Here is a 21,716-nt window from a genome sequence, read left to right as displayed (position 1 = left end):
GTCCCTATACCATTATACAAAAAGCAAGAGGTCGGAAAATTAGGGAATTGTCTATTAGTTTATTGGTCACTACATCATGATGAACTACATACAAACCTGATATAGAGGACTTTACTTCACCCACTGAATGTAACTTTGGGTTATCATCCTTGAGAAGTTGGTATGTTTTATGAATGAGAAAGAGGTACGTGGACATTTAGGTAGCCAAAGAGGCAAACTGAACAGACTTCTTGTTTTCCCCTAATATCCATCCTCCTATATTTTTTGGATAATAGAACTCCTGGAGTTTCAATTGAGCCCTCAGCAGCTCAGCTTAGAGGCCTTACTTCCCAATCTTACTTGCAATTAGATCTGACTATACAACAAAGTCCTTGAAAATAAAACATGAGCCAAAATTATGTACACAACTTTTAGGTCTGGCCATTATAAATGATTGGGTTTACTGTTAAAAATGACTGAATATGGAAATGAAATAAAGTACCAGTGACTCTCAACAATGCAGGCAAGGGCAACATCCTTAGGAAGAGCTCTTCCTACTCAGGAGGCTGAGGCAGGAGAATTGCCTAAATCCTGTAAAGCATATCTAACTGTTAAATGAGAGAAAAATAAATTCTATATATTTATGTTGAGGACAGCTTAACATATACCTTAAATAACATATTCTTCCCTCAAAAATATTTCATGCTATTAGGATCATTTGGGTTAACAATTCTCATTTAAAATATTCAATGTCTTTAAGATGAGCCTTATTGACATATAATAACTTAAATACTCTAACAACAAGTTGTACACACACAGTATAGACACACATATGCACAGATATTCATGAAGTAAACAAAAAACAAAAACAAAAAAATAAGTATACAGTTGTGACCTCTAGGAATTAAGGCATGAAGATAAACCACATTAAAAGGTGTAGTTTAAGATGTCCAAGGACTATTTGAGATTGGAACATAAAAAGTGTTCCAAAAAGGAAGAATAAATGGAGTAAACACATCTTAAAATATTATGCAATTCTGCCTAGAACTCTGGCAGAACCTAGTGTCAACTGCCTAAACTGAAATTTTCAGTATTAATTTAAAACAATTCATATATTAGATGGGCACATTTAGTCTAGTTCTCTTATTATCAATCCGCCTACTCCCGAAAGGAAAAAAAGGAGACACTGAGAAATATTTATGCACTCTATCACTACCACCTGTTTTCTCTCATATGGAAAGGATTTTGAAAGTTACAGCCTGTAAAATAGTCTTAAATAAGTTTGTAAAATCCTTGTGTAACATTAAACATTGACAAATAAGGACATATTTTTAAAAGGAAATACTGTAAATAAATTTTAAACTAATCAAAATATTTATTTGCTAAAGAAACAATTTCACAGTTCAATAAGCATTGTGTGTATGTGTGTGCATGTGTCACTTTTGTTCAGGAAGCCAGGCAACCATGTAGTGTTTTCAAACTAAACTGCACAGGGGCCTGGATGAAGGGACAAGTAAAATCCAGCAAGAGTCCTGTACTCCAAACCCTACAATTAAAAACCTAAATCTGCTCAGTGGAAGGAAAACCTTTTCCTAATGCATACGAATGAGCTAGTGATGGGCCTGCCAAACACTATAATGGGCCCAGAAAAAAAAAAAAAAGGATAAAAATTAAAACTACCCTTGTTAATCAAAAAGATGACTACTACTAAGTCAGAATCAAGTACAGGCATTCCTATTGTAACACTATATATGTGCTTCTGTATAACTTCATGTTTTGCAAAATAAAAATAGCTGGACTTACTGTGAAAATAGTTAGTGCCAGAACACACAATACCTAAGGAAATTTTAAATCTGAGCCCTAACAAAATAATAATGATTATTATAAAAATTGAAAGTTTCCATTGGCATTTGTACCTAAAATAAAACAGTCCACATTTAAAGCTTCATATCCAGGTCTCATGCTTCTTTTTGTGATTTGTCTCTTTGAAGAATTTGGTTCTAATAGAAACCAGTTTAATTTAATTTTAATTTAAAAAATTAAAAATATCTCCTAGAGATAGCCTTTTTTCACTAATCAATTTCTTTTTAACACAAGTAAAATATCTCTAAAGCTTAGCCAACATTAAAAAATATATAGCCAATAAACCAGCAACTTATTGAGCTACGGGAGGATATTTCTATAGGGAGTTTTAGCATTTTGTTTAGATCTTCAGATACTGCTAAGAATTCCTCTTCAGTTGGGAAAAGCTTGACCTTGATCATTTCAAAACACTAACATGTTTGAAGTAATCTAGAAACAACCCACATTGTGGATATACACACATAGTGTGTAAAAATCTACATTATATTGACATCATTCTCCTAAATGTCAAATACTCACACAAATTTACATTTTAAAATGCTGTAACAGAACAAACTACATACATTTTTAAAATATCACTAGGCATTAAATGAAAAATATTTTTGACAATCTTAAAAATAGTATGCAATATGTTATTTTAAATGATCCTGATGCTTACATGCATAAATTTGAAACATTACATTTCTTTAGTGCTAAGATGCCATAAATTTTAAGAAATGCCATCAATTTCATAACATAATTTCCTGGGGTGGGAAAATAATATAATATTAATTGTATACATCTGGCCAGGCACAGTGGCTCATGCTTTTAATACCAGCACTTTGGGAGGCCGAGGCAGGCAGATCATTTGAGCTCAGGAGTTTGAGAACAGACTAGGCAGCACAGCAAAAACCTGTCTCTACAAAAAACACAAAACTTAGCCAGGCATGGTGGTGCATACCTGTAGTCCCAGATACATAGGAGGTTGATGTGGGAAAATCACTTGAGCCCGGGAGGTTGAGGCTGCAGTGAGCCATGATTCTACCACTGCACTCCACCCTGGGTAATAGACCAAGACACTGACTCAAAACAATAACAACAGAAAAAATGTACATATCTTTATAAGGTACATCTCACTATTAGAAACACTAAAATATGATAAAAATACGCATTTTAGAATCCAAGACACGTTACCTCAAAAGTACAAATTTTCATGAGCTGTATTTTACTTTTACAGATATAAAAATTTATTTTGTTTTTAAAAACAGTGCTAATGACAGTAACAGAAAACCAAATACTGCATGTTCTCACTTGTAAGTGGGGGTAAATATTGGGTAAACACAGATATAAAGATGGCAACAATAGACACTGGGACTAATGGAGGGGAAAGGAAGGGAGGTGGGTAAGGGTTTAAAAGCTAACTGTTGTGTACTATGCTCACTACCTGGACAATGGGATCAGTCAGACCCCAAACTTCAGCATCACGGAATACACACATGTAGCAAGCCTGCATATGTACTGCATAAATCTAAAAATATGAAAGTATTAAAAAAAGTTAATGATATCAATTCTATAAAAAACCACTTTCAGAAATAAACAGTATTTGTAGTGTTTAGATTTGTCTAAGGAAGCTTAACGAGTCTAAGGACTCGTGCTTTTTAAAAAATCCTTTTTAGCTTTATTAAGGTTCAAATGACAGTAATATTACATATTTATGTAATATTTTTATATATTTATATATTTATTAACATGATGCTGTCATATATGTACACATTGTATAAGATTAAGCCATGCTACTTAACATATCCATCACCTCAATACTTTTTCTATGGTGGGAACATTTAACATTTTTTATGGTAAGAACATTGAAAATATCATAAGTCGAAATGCATTGAATTGGCAGGGCACAGTGGCTCATGCCTGCAATCTCAGCACTTTGGGAGGCTGAGGCAGGTGGATCAACTAAGGTCAGGAGTTCAAGACCAGCCTGGCCAACATGGCGAAATCCTGTCTCTACAAAAAATATAAACATTAGCCAGGTGTGGAGTCAGGTGCCTGTAATCCCAGCTACTGGGGAGGCTGAGGAAGGAGAATTGCTTGACTCTGGGAGGTGGAGGTTGCAGTGAGCCAAAATCGTGCCACTGTACTCCAACCTGGGCAACAGAGCAAGACGCCAACTCAAAACAAACAAAACAAAACAAAATAAAAACCAAAGAAATGCATTGAATTATGTTTCAATAAATCCATCTTAAAGTTGAAAAACTGTAAGTTGAGCCATCATAAGTCAGGGACTCAAAACGGTATGTTATTATAAACTACAGTCACCACGCTGACAATCTTCAGGACTTATTTCTCCTAACTGACATCCACACCTACACACACTACATTTTCCTTATCCATTCATCTGCCACTGGTCACAGGTTGATTGCGTACTTTGGCCATTGTAAATGAGTATCAACATGAGAGTCCAGTTATCAATTCAACATACTGATTTAATTTCCTTTCGATATATACCCAGAAGTAGGATTGTTGGGTCATATGGTAATTCTATTTTAAATTTCCAGAGAAAGCTCCTTACCATTTTCTGTAACATCTGTATACTTATTTACATTCCCACAGTGTACAAGAGTTTTCTTTTATCTATATCCTCTCCAATATTTATTATTCTTTGTCTTTCTTGCAATAGCATTCTAATAGGTGTGAGATGGTATCTCATTGTAGTTTTAATTGGTATTCTCCTGATGATTAGTGATGTTGCGCACTTTCTCATCTACCTGTTGGCCATCTGCATATCTTCTTTGGAAAAAAAGAACACGTCTATTCAGATCCTTTGCCCATTTATTTATTTATTTATTTTGAGACAGTGTCTCACTCTGTCACCCAGACTGGAGTGCAGTGGTGCGATCTTGGCTTAATGCAACCTCGACCTCCTGGGCTCAAGTCATCTTCCCATCTCAGCCTCCCAAGTAGCTGGACCCTACAGGTGCATACCAACATGCCTGGCTAATTTTTGTATTTTTTTGTAGAGACAGGGTTTTGACATGTTGCCCACGCTGGTCTCAAATTCCTGAGCTGAGTCTCAAATTCCTGAGGTGGATCAAGTGATCCACCGGCCTTCGCCTCCCTGGCCCCTTTGACCATTTTTTCATCAGCTTATTTGTTTTCTTACTATTGAGTTGTTTAACTTCCACATGTACTTTGGAAATTCCCCCTTTTCAGATATATAGTTTGCAAGTATTTTCTCCCATTCCACAGGTTGTCTCTTCACTCTGCTGTTTCTTTTGCTGTGTGATTCCTTTTCAGTTTGATGCAATATTATTTGTCTATTTTTGTTTTTGGTCCCTGTGCTTAGGAGTTCATATCCAAAAAACATTTGCCAACACCAACGTCGAGAAGCTTTTTCTGTTTTATTCTCGTAGTTTCACAGTTTCAGGTCTTATGTTGAAGTTTTTAATCACCTCAAGTTGACTTGGGAATACGGGGCAAGATAAAGGTCCAATTTCATTCTTTCCTATGTAGATAACCAATTTTCCCAACACTGTTGAAAAGACTATCCCTTCCTCATTGTGTGCTCTTGGCATCTTTGTTAAAGAATAATTGGCCACAAATGCATGGATTTATTTCCAGGCTCTCTATTCTGTTCCACAGGCCTATGTGTCTGTTTTTAACTCCAGTAGCATGCTGTTTTGATTATTATAGTTTTGTTAAAATATTTTGAAGTCAGGTAATGTGGTGCCTCCAGCTTTGTTCTTTTTGCTGAAGACTGCTTTGGCTCTTGGGGTCTTGGCTGGTTTTATACAAATTTTAGAATTTTTTCCCATTTCTATGGAAAATGCCAGTGGAATTTTGATAATGATTATATGGAATTTGTAGATTGTTTGAGTAGTATGGACATTTTAACAATTCCTCCAATCCATGAACAGAGTATATTTTTCCACTTATTTGTGTCTTTTTTCAATTTTTTCATCAATGTTTAGTTGTTGGTATACAGATCTTTCACCACCATGGTTAAATTTATTCTTAATTATTTTGCCATTTTAAGATGGTTTTCTTGATTACTTTTTCAGACAGCTGAATAGAAATACTACAGATCTTTGTAGATTGATTTTATAGTAACTCTAATTAATTTATTTCTAACATTGTTTTGATGGAGTCTTTATGGTTTTCTATGTCTAAGATGTCATCTGCAGAAAAAATTTAAATTCTTCCTTTTCCTGATTTGGATGCATTTTTTCTTTCCTCTCTCTCTCTCTTCCCCTCCTTCATTTTTCTTTCTTTTTCTTTCCTTCTTCCCTTCCCTTCCCCCTTCCCTTCCCTCTTCTCTCTTCCCTCTTCTCCCTTTTCCCTTCTCTCTTCCCTCTTCTCTCTTATTTATGTTTATGCCTAACTAACCTGGCTAGGAATTCCAGTACTATGGTGAATAGATTGGTCAGATTAGGTGCTACGATCTGCAGTCCTCAAAATTCACATGTTAAAACCTAATATGGTGGCCTAAAGAGGTTGGGCCTTTGGAGATATTTAGGTGATTAAGCTCCACCTTTATCACGAGATTAATAGCCTTATAAAAGAGGCCTGAGGAAGCTTGTTCTCCCTGTTCACCATGTCAAGACAGAGATAGAAGATGCCAACGTGAAGCAAAGAACAAGCCCTCACTCAACACTGAATCTGCTGACAACTTGGACTTGGACTTAGTAGCCACCAGACCTTAAAAAGTTTGTTAATAAGTCACTGAGTCTAAGGTATTTTCTTATAGCAGCTCAAACAGACTAAAATGGTCTTAGAGAAAAAGGTTTCAAGTTTTTGCCACTAAAAAAGATGTTAACTGTGAACTTATCATATATGGCCTTTATTGGTAGAGGTACATTCCCTTGATACCTAATTTGTTGAGAGTATTTCTTACCATGAAACAATGTTGAATTCTGTCAAATGCTTTTTCTGCAAATGTATTAAGAATATGTTTTTTGTCCTTCATTCTGTTAATGTGGTGTATCCTATTTATTGATTAGTATATGTGGAAATATCCTTGCTTCCCAGGAATAAATTCCACTGGACTGTGGTGAATGATCCTTTTGATGTGTAGTTAAATCAGTGTGTTAGTATTTTGGTGAGGATAGTCAGAAAGGACATTGGTCTATAATCTTTTTTTTTGTTTTCTTACAGTGTCCTTTTCTGGCTTTGGTATCAGAGTAATGCTGGCCTCACAAAATAACTTTGAAAATATTCCCTCCTCTTCAATTTTTATTTTTTAAGAGTTTGAGAAGTACAGTGAAGTAATCAGGTCCTGGACTTTCCTTTGATGGAGGACTTTATTACTGTTTTAATCTCTTTACTTGTTATTGTTAGTTCCAATTTTCTATTTCATGATTCTTGTTAGATTCTGTGTGTCTAAGAAATACCCATTTCTAGGTTATCCAATTTCTTGGCATAGAGATGTTCATACTAGCTCTTATGATCCATTGTAATTCTGTGGTATCAGCTGTAATGTCTCCTTTTTCATTTCTGATGTTATATATTTGGATCTTTTTTTATTTCTTACTCTAGCTAAGATTTATCAATTTTGCTTATCTTTTAAAAAAAAACCAATTCTTGGTTTCACTGATATTTTCTATTGTTTTTCTAATATCTTCTGCTTTGATCTTCATTATTTCCTTCCTTGTACTAATTTGGGGGATTAGTTTTCTCTACTTTTTTTGCTTCCTTGAAGTATAATGTTTGAGATGGCTTTTTTAACGTAGGTGTTTATTGCTACAAATTTCGTTATTAGAACTCCTTTTGCTGCAACCCATAAGTTTTGGTACACTGTGTTTCCATTTTCATTTCTCTCAAGATATTTTAAAATTTCTCTTGGCCGGGCGCGGTGGCTCACGCCTGTAATCCCAGCACTTTGGGAGGCCGAGGCAGGTGGATCACGAGGTCAAGAGCTCGAGACCATCCTGGCCAACATGGTGAAACCCCGTCTCTACTAAAAATACAAAAAATTAGCTGGGCATGGTGGCACGTGCCTGTAATCCCAGCTACTCAGGAGGCTGAGGCAGGAGAATTGCCTGAACCCAGGAGATGGAGGTTGCGGTGAGCCGAGATCACGCCATTGCACTCCAGCCTGGGTGACAAGAGCAAAACTCCATCTCAAAAAAAAAAAATTCTCTTTAAATTTATTCACTGATCCATTGGCTTTTCAGGAGCATTTTGTTTAATTTCCACACATTTGTGAACTTTCAAAATTCTTCCTGTTACTAATTTTTAATTTCATACTATTTTGGTTGGAAAAAATACTTGATACGACTTCAATCATGTTTGTTAAGATTTGTTCTGTGGTCTAACATATGATCTATCCTGAAGAATGTTCCATATGCACTTGAAAACAATGTGTATTATGATGTTGGATTGAATGTTCTATATATTGTCTGTTATGCCTATTTGGACTATAGTATATTTCCAGCCCAATGCTTCCTTTTGATTTTCTCTCTGGATGATTTATCCATTATTGAAAGTGGGGTATTAAAGTCCCCTACCATTATTGTATTGCGGTCTATTTCTTCCTTCAGATCTATTAGTATTTGCTTTATATATTTAGATACTCTGATATTGCTATACATATGTTTATAATGTTGTAGCCTCTTAATAAACTGGCCTCTTTATCAATAATTACCTTTTTGTCTCTTTTTACATGTTTTGACTTAAAGTGTGTATTTTTCTCATATACATGTAGCTATCCCTGCTCTCTTTTGGTTTCCATTTGGATGGAATACCACATTTTATTTCTTCACTTTTAGCCTGAGTCCTTACACTTGAAGTGAGTCTCTTACAGGGCACATATAGCTGAGTCTTAAAAAAAATACATTCATTGATTATATGTCTTTCAATTGGATAATTTATTATTATTATTATTATTATTTTTTTTTTGAGACGGAGTTTCGCTCATTACCCAGGCTGGAGTGCAATGGCGCGATCTCGGCTCACCGCAACCTCCGCCTCCTGGGTTCAGGATGGTCTCGATCTCTTGACCTCGTGATCCACCCACCTTGGCCTCCCAAAGTGCTGGGATTACAGGCGTGAGCCACTGCGCCCGGCCTCAATTGGATAATTTAATCTATACGCAAGACAATTGTTGATAGGTAAGGATTTATTACTGCCATTGTGTTAGTGTTTTCTGGGTTTTGTTTTGTTTTTTTTTATGCAGCTCCTTTGTTCCTTCCTCTCTTGCTGTCTTCCTTTGTAATTTGGTGATTTTCTGTAATTGTATGTCTTGATTCCCTTCTCTTAATCTTTTATATATCTACTATAGGTTTTTACTTTGTAGTTACCATGAGGCGTAAGAAAGAAAAACTCATAGTTAATAGGAGTCTATTTCAAGCTGATAATAACTTCAGTCTCTGAAGTATAAAATCTCTATATTTTTACTCTATTCTGTTTTTGATATCACAATTTACTTCTTTTTATGTTATGCATCCTATGACAAATTATTGTAGCTATTTTTAATAGCTTTGTCTTTTAATTATACTAAAAAAGTAAGCGATTTACACAGCACTGAATTGACTATTTTCTTACTATTACCAGTGAGTTTTACACTTTCATATGCTTTCATGTTACTAACTAGCATTCTTTTTCTTCAGCCTGAAGGACTGTCTTTATTATTTCTTGTAAGGCAGGTATAGTAATGATGAACTCCCAGATTCTGTTTGTCTGCAAGTCTTCTCTCTCCCTTTCTGAAGGACAGCTTTGCTGGGTAAAGTATTCTTGGTTGGCAGGTTTTTTATTTTTAGCACTTTGAATACATCATCCCACACTTTCCTGGCCTGCAAAGTTTCTGCTTAGAATTGTGCAGATAACTTCCTGGGGATTTCCTTGTATGTGAAGATTTTCTCTTGCTGTTTTCAATAGTCTGTGATTTTTGACAGTTTGACTATAATATGTTGTAGTGTAGTCTTTGGTTTGAAAATGACTGGAGACCTTTGACCCTCCTTTACCTGGACATGAAAATTTCTCCCAAGATTTGTGAAGTTTTCAGTCATTATTTCTTTAAAAATACTTTCTACCCTTTCTCTCTTCTCATTCCTTGCTATACCTCTCTTGAGGATATCCCATAAATCACATAGGCTTTCTTCACTCTTTTTTATTCTTTTTTCTTCTCTGACTGGATATTTTCAAATAACGTGTCTTTGAGTTCATAGATTCTTTCTTCTGCTTGATCGATTCTGCTGGTGATGCTCTCTATTGCATTTTTCATTTTGTTCAGTTTATTTTCAGCTCCAGAATTTGTTTAGTTACCTTTTATTTTTAAATAATTTCAATCATTCTGTTAAATTTCTCATTTTGCTTGAGAATTATTTTCCTGATTTTGTTGAATTGCCCCTCTGTGTTCTCTGGTAGTTAACTGAGCCTCCTTAAAAGAATTATTTTGAATTATTTGCCAAGAAATTCATAAATCTATTTCTTCAGGGTTAATTCCTAGGAAATTATCATGTTCTTTGGTGATGTTATGCTTTGGCTTTTCATGTTGCTTGTTACTTTGCATTAATGTCTGCATATTTGATGAAGCAGTCACCTCTTTCTGACTTTATATTTTGGTTTCAGTGGGGAAAGAACTTCTCCTTTAGGTGGGTGCAAGGACACCATTGGGTGCAGCGTGACAATTCTGACTCCAGTAAGGGCATAGTAGTATAATCTCTGTACAGCTCTATCAACTGATGTTGGCACTGGCAAAGATTACAGGGATGCTTAGCAGCCACTGTCCACAGCAGCAGCAAGGGCAATTGGGTGCTCCAGTCATGAAGACTGTTGGGTTCTTCCTGATCTCTTTTTCTCCTACCAGGTAAGTTGTGGCCAGTGGAATCCCTCTTGGCACTGGGTCTGACTTGCAGGTGAATTTGCAAGGGTGGTAGCAATGGTATCTCATATGAAGCATCCATGAAACAGCCAATAATTTGGATTCTGGAGCAAAGGCATGTGTAGAAATCATGGCTCCAGGGTTTGGGGCTAAGGTGGCACCCATACCCAGAGTACAGGTGCCCCCATTCTCATGTTAGTAACAATGTCCAAGATGTGACTGCTTGTGGAGCCACCAGGGGACTGAGATAAAAAGCAACAGCACACAGAGAGCTGCAATGTTTCTGGGGTCTGAGGCATGGACTCATTCACTGTGGTACAAGTAGTTTCACCAAGAAACCACAGCTCCAGTGCCCATGGTACAGATTATTCCATATAGGCTGGTTCTTGTTTCTGAGGCATGGGCACACATGGGAATTACAGAGGTTCGGGGGTCCAAGGAGTAGGCTAGTACATTGTGGTGATAGTTCAGATGTCAGAGGCACAGATGCTCAAAAAGTAGCAATGGAGCCAATGTTCATAACACAGGTGTATGCAAAGCAACCTGGGCTCTAAGGCTTGGGTTGAGGCTAGTCCACAGCCATGATGGCTCTTGTGTTTGAGGTGAGAGTGTAACATGGTGGTTCAGTCTGGAATGTGGATATGTGGCCATGGAGCCAAGGCCTGGTGTGTGGGCATGCATGGGGCAGTTGAAGCTCTGGAGTCTGGGGCTCATATCAGGGTTGGGAGGGTGGTGATCCCAATCTTGGAACAGCAGTTCCTTCTCGGTGGTAGTGGTGGGAGTAGGGGGTGCAACCACATCTTCTTCCCTGGGAACCCACAGTGGTGATGGCTATTAATCACCTCAGTGGCAAATTTATTGATGTTGTGGCCAGTGGTGGCTATGGTAGCACCCACCATAGGCTGATACTGATAGCCCCCACCCTTCTTTGTTCTTAGCCATCTCCAGATGTCTCAGGTATGCCAGTCTCCCCAGCTATTCTTTTTCTGCACTTATCCTCTGGATTGTTGTTGTTTACTCCACTGTGTTGCTGCAGATTCTTGCTTAAACACTTGAGCCCTCCCAAGGCTACTTTTATTCATGGAAAGATGTCTAGTTCTTATTTTTTGTTCAGGAGTGAAGACTGGTATCTCCTACTTGACTAACTTGTTTGTATCACTATGCTGAGCTGTGCTTTCTTGTCTAAATTAGGAAAACAAAGGTGATCATTTCCCCTGATAAATACAGTTAACACTTGGATAACTTCTGCAAAGGGGCTTTACTATTCTGCTTTCTCCATATAGGATATATATGCCACTTTGTTTCATCTATGAAGGTGGTTTATTTTTAAATCAAGGTATATAGAACTTTTAAGTGATACATATTATATAGAAATCTCAAAAAAAGTTGTATTATGATCACCTGTAATTTTCTAAGAAATATGGTCCAAGAGGATGAGTTTCTTCACCACTCCCTAGCCTGTGAGAATCAAGGTAATCAAAACAGTTATTTACTTGGTCATCCTCAGATGTGCTGGAGTGAAGAGAGGATTTTGATTCACTGATTTTATAGCAATATTTAAAGAAATTCATACATATACAAGCAAGCTGATGCTTTTTTACATTAAAAACTTCAACTTTACAGTAATATCTTAATTTTCTTTTGGCAGTTAAAATAAATAAAACATCTTTTTTTCTGCTTTCTTTTGGTGACGTGGATGTTGAAAATGACTCAGTCAATTTAACTTTGGCCTAAGCCAGCTAAAGTCTGTAGATACAGAAGTACAGCCTAAATTTGGAGTTAGAAGATCCACGCTAACATCCCAGCTTTGCCGTTAACTAACTTAACAACACTGATAAAAAATCCAGTAAATATACAGTCTTTTAAACATCGTGTTATTAAAAAAAAAAAAAGCCTTTTTAAAAACAAATGAGCTCATTTTAACTGAAGTATTACTTTCCTCAAAGATGTCCACATGCCACAGTAGACAATATTCCTTGCTTGGGCATGGTAGCTCATGCTGTGATTCCAGCAGTTTGGGAGGCCAAGGCAGGAAGATAGCTTAACGCCAGGAATTCAAAACCATCCTAGGCAACATAGCTAAACCTTATCTCTATAAAAAATTTTTAAAATTTAGCCAGACATGATGGCACACACCTGTAGTCCTAGCTACTCAGACAGGAGAATCCCTTGAGCTGAAGAGTTCAGACTATAGTGAACTATGACTGTGCCACTGTACTCCAGCCTGGGCAACAGAATGAGACCCTGTCTCTAAAAATAAAAATAAAAATAAATAAAATATTTATTTACCATTTTTAGCTACTAGTCCACTCACAAGTACACTTTTGAATTTCTGCCCTTTACATCCCTTCCACTTCTCCCACAAAAAGGAAAAGGTTCTTCACTTAAGTATCATTTGCAAATTCCCTAGAATTCACTCGACTTTTTGTTTTCCTTATAAGCAAAATAAAACGAAATTCAACTCCTCCCATCTAAGCCAGACATTCAGGGAATGAAAAAAAATAAATAAATACAAAAACAGCTTGTAAACTCCACATTATACAAATATAAAGTTACTCTTGTTTGTAATTAATAGTGAAATGTTATCAGCCTCTTTGCCCTTTGAATCTTGGCAGTGAGTTCCTACTCCTTTTTATCCAATTCCTCAAAGGGAAATACTGGATCACCTTGCTTTTCAGTTCTTTTCCTTTCCATTGGCAAAACAGGAAAGCAAGAACAAAACTATGAGTATTCATTTCTATGGGTCTGCAAAAAATTAATTATTTTCTATTTTTCAATCTGGAAAGAGTCACCCAACAGCTCTTACTAAACATCAACAATTTCCCTTTCTTCTTTGATGAATGCCTAAAAGTGTTGAAAAGAATTCCTTTAGTCAAGTCTGCTTATTTACATATCTAAATAAAAACGTAAAGAAAAACTGAATATATGAAGACCAGTTTAGGGAAATAGTGGGATTTTTTTTCCCCAACATTTGAAACAATTGGGTGATTTGGAAGATACTGGTAGGTTTCCTGGAATAAGACAAGGAGCCATATTTATTCCTTTTCTACAACCTTGGAAAATTAAAACATGCCTGTGTCAAAATCTGTTTTTCTCCAAAATGCAGCCTAAAAAAATGTAACTGATCATCATTCCCCAGGAAAAAAAGAAGAGAAATGCTAGAATTTTATGGCTCTTCTACCAGATGAGAAATAACATAATTGTAGCCAATTTTTATCAGTGACCCACCCACATAACCTCACATTTAACCAGTTCAGTGCTCACGGACCGGACTGGGCTCCCTCACCAAATAAAAAGAACATTGGAAGAAAAAATCCATTCATCTTACAGTAGAACTATATCTGAAACCTACAAAAAAACATAAAGTCCCCTTTTTATGCATTCCAAAGGAAAAGTGACTTTTTTTTTTTACTTCGAATGCATACTAGCCTCTCAACCAAAAGTTATTATTAAAGTAAATTAGTAATATCAGTATGAATTAAAGTCAATTAGTAATATCATTATGAACTAATTTATTGCCTATATTTTTGGAGGAGAAGTAAAAGAGTCAAGCCAAATATATATTTAAAACAACAATAGTAATTGTAGTGACTAATGTGAGTAGTTTCCAATTTTCTAAAACAACTATATTCCTTCCCAGTTAACTTTCTGATCAAAGCAAAATTTTTTTTTCCCATCAGGGTTATTAACGCAAAGAAAAATAGAAAGCATATAATAATAATATCTAAAATTTTTTTTCCCGCCCCCGTTCCTCTAAAATCTAAAATTTTTAAAGTAAATATAATGCATTTTACTTATCAACTTTAAAAATTATAAACATTATATTGTAATAAAATTGTAACTTTTAAATGTCCATATTTTGGTATATTTCATTTATTCAGTCATCTAAGATTCATGGGGGTGGTCTATGATGTACAAGATACATCTTGTGGCCAGTTTAATATTAGAAACGAAGGAACGGAAAAAACATCAAGTAAAACAATGCAACTCCACAATGAAATTTTTAAGAACAAAATATAGAAGAGAGAAATTTCAGATTGCAAGCCTCAATGCTTATGTATTTACAACTACATATACAAAAAAACAGAAATAGTCATTCATTCACTCAATAAATACCAAGCAATCATTAAACAGAAGACAATGCTAGGCTATATGATAAAAGAGTAGTACTAACACTCAAGTTGCTTAAAATGAAGTTGAAGTCAACTTTAGTATTTACCACTCTGGACCTATGATTTAAGTTGAGAAATCAACATATTCAATAAAGACAATTAAAATTCATATTAGCACTCACTTAAAAATTTAGAACCACAAAATGCACCTGTTTATTTGCTATTTTACATTTAAGGTTTAATTCTGAACTTTATACATTAAAAATACTCATCTAGATTTGAAAAATCTTTCCACAAATGTAGAGAAGAAAATAACAAAAATAAACTTAAACCTATAAGAATATTTTAAAAATGAATTTAATGATCTAAGATAGAACTGATTAATTTCAACTTTAAAAAACAGAAACTTTTTATCACACCAAGAGATACAACTAAAGCTGTTATTTGTTCTCAATATTTAGTCAACTTCAAAATTAATATAATGTTGAATACAGTCCTTCCCACAAAAAATCTATTAGTGTTAACAAAAATATTCAAAACAAAATTTTACATTTAATGTTTGGGAAGATTTATGAAATTAAGAAATGCTGAATAGATTTCAAGTATTAAGGAAAACCCAGAAAACAAAAACAAAACAATTATCGAATAATTCAGTGAAACAAAGAATATAAAGAGCTGTCACTTAAATTTAGTATTATTGATTCATATAGAACAGATGAGTTTAACCTTAAACTTTATTTGACCTCTAAAAATTCAGGTGGGGCTTTAATAACCAAGGCATCAATCGTAATATTAAAAGGTCAATAATGCAAGAGGCCAGAAGCCTACCTTAATGAACTGATATTAAATTTCTTAAGTTTACTATTTTCTTAAAATTTACATCTAGAGTTCCTGAATCCCCTCTAGCAGATTATGGGAAAAAGAAAGATATTATCAGAAAGGTGGACAGGCATGGTGGCTCACGCCTGTAATCCTAGCACTTTGAGAGGCCAAGGCAGGCAGATCACCTGAGGTTGGGGGTTCAAGACCAGCCTGACCAACATAGAGAAACCCTGTCTCCACTAAAATTACAAAATTAGCCGGGTATGGTGGCACATGCCTGTAATCCCAGCTACTCAAGAGGCTGAGGCAGAAGAATCACTTGAACCCAGGAGGCAGAGACTGCAGTGAGCCGAGATAGTACTACTGCACTCCAGCTTGGGCAACAAAAGCAAAACTCCATCTCGAAAAGAAAAAAAAAAGAAATTATCACAAAGTAAAAAAGTGTGGTGTCTACCCTTAATAGGAGTTGGTTAAGACTAACAGATAACAGATATATTAATAAACTGTATAGGACAAAACACAATTTAATGATAAATTGTATGGCAGACTAAGTACTATAGGAAATCGGTGAAGAGATTACTAATGAAAATAACGTTATAGTTCAAAATGGCCTGAAATGACAAAATTTTCTTTATTTTTTTGATATGAGTTTTACTCCCATCACGCACACTGGCGTGCAAGGGAGCAACCTGGCTCACTACAACTTCCTCCTCCTGGGTTCAAGCGATTCTCCTGCCTCAGTCTCCCAGGTAGCTGGGACTACAGGTGCACACCACCATGCTAGGCTAAGTTTTGTATTATATTTTTTGTATAGATGGGGTTTTGCCATGTTGCCCAGGCTGGTCTCCAACTACTGGGCTCAAGTGATCTGCCAGCCAGGGCCTCCCAAAGTGCTGGGATTACAGGCGTGAGCCACTACTTCCAGCGCAAAAGTTTCTTCTTCCTGTTTCTAGTTTAAAAAAGACAAATCTTTCCATTAGCTCTTCTCAACAACAAAAAAATACTTAATTTACTAAATGTGCCTACTAAATTTTATTAAAATACTTCATAAGTATTGTATATACAAAAATTGGTAAAATGTCAGAGTTCTTTCAAAACACATATACCTAATAATTCTTGTAGCTATAAGTATCAGTGATGCAATGTTGAGAAAATAGCATGTTACAAGAGAAGAAGCATGTGTTTAGAATCGTATATATGAGCAAAATCCTGTGTCTGCCACTTACTTGGCTTGTTAGCCATGGGTAAGCTACTTAACCCATGCTGAGTCTGTTTCTTAAGTGAAATAAGGGTAACAACTACCTGCTAGGGTTGTTCAAAGAATTAAATGATATATCATACGTTAAGTAACTAGTACAATGGCAGCCAGACAAATAATCTGTGCTCATTAACTACTATAAATTCCACATGCAAACAAATTTCAATTACAGTGATATCAGAATACTAAATGACTAGAATGCTCACTTTGCTTAATATTTTATTTGTCACTATAAAAACTAATATACTGATCTTCTATTTATTAGTAAACATTAACGTGTTTGGCTTCTAATTCTATAAGTCTCATTTATTTTTGAGAATTTAAAAAAGTTTTTTTTTTAACTTTAAGTTCAGGGGTACAAGTGCAGGTTTGTTACATAGATAAACGTGTGTCATGCGGGTTTGTTATACAGATTATTTTATCATCCAGGTTTTAAGCCTAGTATTCATTAGTTATTTTTCCTGACCCTCTCTCTCTTCCCACACTCCACCCTTTAAAAAGCCCCAGTGAGTGTTGTTCTCCTGTATGTATCCATGTGTGATAGACTTTTTTCTCCCAAAATCCTATTTATACAAACAGTAATTCACATCAGTTTTGGATGATAACAGATTCCCTGAAAGCTAGATTAAAAATTATGCTTTATCTGACCATTTCAATTAAAATCAGGTCAATTAAATAAAATTAAAAATTCATTTCCTCAGCATCACTGTCCAAACCTCAAGTGTTTAACATCCAATTAAGGCTAGTGCCTATTGGATAGCATAGATATAAAAGATTTCCATCATCTCAGAAGTTTTTAGTGGACAGAGCATGTCTGTAGTGTTATCATAGTGTGATAATTAAAACTATTTTTCCCTGCTTCTTATTTTTTTGATTATCTAGATACCTTTCTCTCAAGTACATGCCCAAAAAAGCAGAGGTTGTGACTACAATGCTCACACTGAATCTTAATGTCTAGCACATAATAAGCATCCAATAGATATCTTACAGCTGACATTATAGTTTTGTTTTAGTTATACTAAGCTAGCCAAAACTGACTGAGTTGGTAAAGGCCAGTGATGAAAGCTATGAATACAGCTATGAGTAGAGAGTTAAGGAAAAAAAGGTCAACATACATGTACTCTCAACTGATACACTCCCAAACACAATGAGGGTTCCCTGTGTGCAGACTAAATTGTTTTAATTAGCTACACGTATTAGCTAGATCACTTAAGCAAAGATTAGGCCTTGTCCACAGCCTATTCTATTCAAGAATAAAAAAATGCTTATTTATAGCTCATTAATTTTATTATTCCTGTATGGGTTTTTCCTAGATAGAATAGTTGAATAAATCTATTTTTAAATAGTATATATATACTGAGAAACAATAGTTAAAAAAAATAAAACATTTTAAAACTTCACCAAAAGTTTTATAACATAAAAGATTATGGCAGCCAGGCATGGTAGCTCACATCTCTAATTCCAGAACTTTGGGAGGCCAAGGCAGGTGGATCACAAGGTCAGGAGTTTGAGACCAGCCTGATCAACATGGTGAAACCCTGTCTCTACTAAAAATACAAAAATTAGTCAGGCATGGTAGCACACGCCTATAATCCCAGCCACTCAGAAGGCTAGGTAGGAGAACTGCTTGAACCCAGGAAGCAGAGGTTGCAGTGAGCCAAGATCATGCCACTGCATTCCAGCCTGGGCAACGAAGCAAGACCCTGCTTCAAAAAAAAAAAAAAAATTACGGCATTAAGATTTTAGAAAATCTATTTCTTGTCAACATACCTGGAAACTAAGATAACTGCTACTATATATGGAACAGAAAATAGTCTAATAATAATTTTGCACTTACACTGCCACATTTTTTCTAATGGTATATTCATCCAAATCGTCATCAGAGCTGCTATCAGTTGCATCGGAATCCAAACCCTCTTCAACATGAGACAACAGCCCTGTCGCAGACAATGCAAATCTTTGGATTTCCGTAGCTGTACACCGTGCAAAGCTATTTTTTGTATCATCCCACAGTTTATTCTCTGCAGTCAATGTAACTTCTGGCTTAATTTCAGTGCATTGAGGTAAACTGTTACCCAAAATTGTGGTAGGTTCATGAAAGGTCTTCACTTTGGGGAGTTGATGTTTCATAGAAAATTTCATCTGCTGACCATAGTGCTTAACAACATGCCTTGCCAGGAGCATCTGCAAATGTTTCTGAGTTCTTCTAGCCTGGCTAAGTAAAATTTTCTGTTTGCTTACACAATGAAGTAAACGAGTATTTACTTCCTCCTCTTTTTCAGCAGCTGAAGAACTAATAGGCACATTTGAGCGGCCAGGTACAATTTTCTTTTGAGCACAGTGCAATAAACTCTTTTTAATCTCAGCATCAGTAACTTTATCCAAAAGTGCATTCTCTTGAAACCATTTACAGTTTTGCAGTTGTACTTTATCTACATTAGTGTCTTTGGTTATATTTGAATCCAAAATAACTGCGCTATCTGATAGAGGTTCCTTTTTGATGAACTCTTCAGAATGAGAAAGACAGATTTTACTGAGCTGAATGTTGCTGCCATTATACAGTATGTTTTTCAGCTTATTGCGACTGGGATCCCCTAATTTCTTTTGTTTATAATTCTCATTATATTTATTTAATGTAGAATTAGAACTCATTAAAAAAACGGTCTGGTAATGTTTGGAAGACTGAGGGGAGCCAAAATGTTTTAAATTCACAAAATTAGTATTAAGAGTATGTTCGGGAGTCGGAAATCCAAGCATCTGAGAAAAAGTGTCTCCCTTCAGCTTTTCATCTACAGTTCTTGGACTTTCCATGCAGAGCATCTTGTCAGACTCCATGGTACTTGGCAAACATGAAAAGTTGATACCCTTTGCTGTTGCCTCCCTCAGAGCTGGGGTCATGGCGATTCCTGTAGATAATTATTGGAAACCTAAAATAATGTAAAAATAAATGGTTAAATATCTAGAAAAAAATTTATGCTTATACTTTTTTCTTAGGGCAACATTTTCGATGTTTCTGATTAAAACATGAAAGAAACAAAACTCCTTCATCCACCAACTCCCAACATTATTACTTCAACAAGATTAAGCTATTCTTCACTCTGACTGGGGGCCTAATAACCAAAACTCCAATTAAAGCTACATATTGCTAGTACACAATAGGTGTTCAACAAGTATTTGTGGATGTAATTACATCTCAGAATTCCATTTTTTTGACATTTAGTGACAGTCAAAAGAAAAAAAATTCCAACCTAGAATCTGGTAATAATAATTTAAAATGTGACTCAATTGCATACTTTCAGCCAAAAATAAGGATTATTTATCTTTATGAAATACAATGTGTAAGAAGACCTAAGTGAGGCCGTACATGATGGCTCACGCCTGTACTTACTTTGGGATATCCCAGTACTTACTCTGGGATACTGAGGTGGGTGGATCACCTGAGGTCAGGAGTTCGAGATCAGCCTGGCCAACATGGTGAAACCCTGTCTCTACTAAAAAATTAAAAATTAGCCAGGCATGGTGGTGGGGGACTGTAATCCCAGCTACTTGGGAAGCTGAGGCAGGAGAATCACTTGAACCCAGGAGGCAGAGGTTGCAATGAGCAGAGACTGTGCCAATGCACTCCAGCCTGGGCAACAGAGTGAGACTCTGTCTCAAAAAAAAAAAAAAAAAGAAGAAGAAGAAGACCTGCCTGAACAGAACTAAAAACAAAAACATATAACTTCACAGGTGTTAAAAATATGTGACAGTAAAAACTTGCCTAATATTCAATGTCTCCTGAAAATATATCTGCAATTTTACCCTTTTCAGGAATGGATATGCATCAGAAGGCATTATTCCTGCCTAAGAAAATAGCGGAGACAGTGCCAGAAAACCGCTAAAGATAAATCCCATAATTAAACAAATTTCATTGCATGTTATCAAAAGTATAAAACTATATAATGATTCACAGAAAAAGGCAATCCAGTACCATTAACAATTATGAAGTTTGAATAGTTAGTAAAATAATTTTACATCATTACCTATAACTTTTTTAAAATACCTAGTATTTTGTAGCCTTGATACGCAATGTTTCAACACATAATAGTTGATAGTCATTTAAATGGACACACTCTCATAGTGTATGTCTCCAGGTGCTAGTTATAACTCTACTTCCTTTATTCCTACTTAAAGACACAAACCAAAAGCTGATTCTTTACAAAGTCTAACAAAAATGATCGAAAATAAAATAAAAGCACAACAATTTCTATGTAATAATAAAAAAGGGTTACAAGCAAATCAGAAACTAAGAGAAAATATTTGCAACATACATTTCAGACTAATATTAGTATCAAGATTGCAGGAGAATTCCTACAAATGAGCAAAAGATAGAGCAGTCAGGCATTTCACAGATGATGACATCCAAATGGTCATTAAACACAAACTTAATCATACTAGTAATGAGGGGAATACAGATTAAAAAGCAAGAGCCCTGTTTTCCAATCACCAAATTGATAAAAATGTTTTTAGTCTGAAAACATCACATACATGAGATGTGAGTAAATAAGATTTCCCCTATCTATAGGGATCATAAATTGGTTCAATAATTGGACCACAATGTAGAAAATGTGTTTGTCACAGGTACCAAAGAGTAATGTTTGTAATAGCAAAACATCCTTTCAAAACAATCTAGATGTCTAACAATAACAAAATAGATAATAAAATTAATAAAATGTGATGGAATACTATATTGCAGTTAAAAAAGGATGACAAAGTATCAATATGGAAAGACCTTCAAAATAATATCAAGTTAAAAAGAAAAAAGAACACTGTAAAATATATATAGTATAGTACCATATAAATATATACCATATAAATATAATACTAACACAAAACC

General features: G+C 35.3%; 1 protein-coding gene across 4 annotated transcripts in view; it reads right to left on the bottom strand.

Annotated features, from left to right (window-relative positions):
* KANSL1L (KAT8 regulatory NSL complex subunit 1 like) overlaps nt 1-21,716 on the bottom strand; it is a 143,735-nt gene that overhangs the window by 106,511 nt on the left and 15,508 nt on the right. For all 4 annotated transcript variants that reach the window (XM_064373041.1, XM_012445995.3, XM_064373040.1 and 1 more), the window contains exon 2: nt 18,678-19,767. In XM_064373041.1, the coding sequence (XP_064229111.1) occupies nt 18,678-19,738 (1,061 nt within the window). In that variant the 5' untranslated portion in view covers nt 19,739-19,767. The remainder of the gene's footprint in view (nt 1-18,677; nt 19,768-21,716) is intronic.

Source organism: Aotus nancymaae, unplaced genomic scaffold (genome assembly GCF_030222135.1).
Source record: "Aotus nancymaae isolate 86718 unplaced genomic scaffold, 86718_ANA_hifiasm-v0.15.2.pri h1tg000008l, whole genome shotgun sequence".
Taxonomy (NCBI): Eukaryota; Metazoa; Chordata; class Mammalia; order Primates; family Aotidae; genus Aotus; species Aotus nancymaae.
The sequence above is the reverse complement of the archived record's forward strand: the minus strand, read 5'-3'. Positions and strand labels throughout refer to the sequence as shown.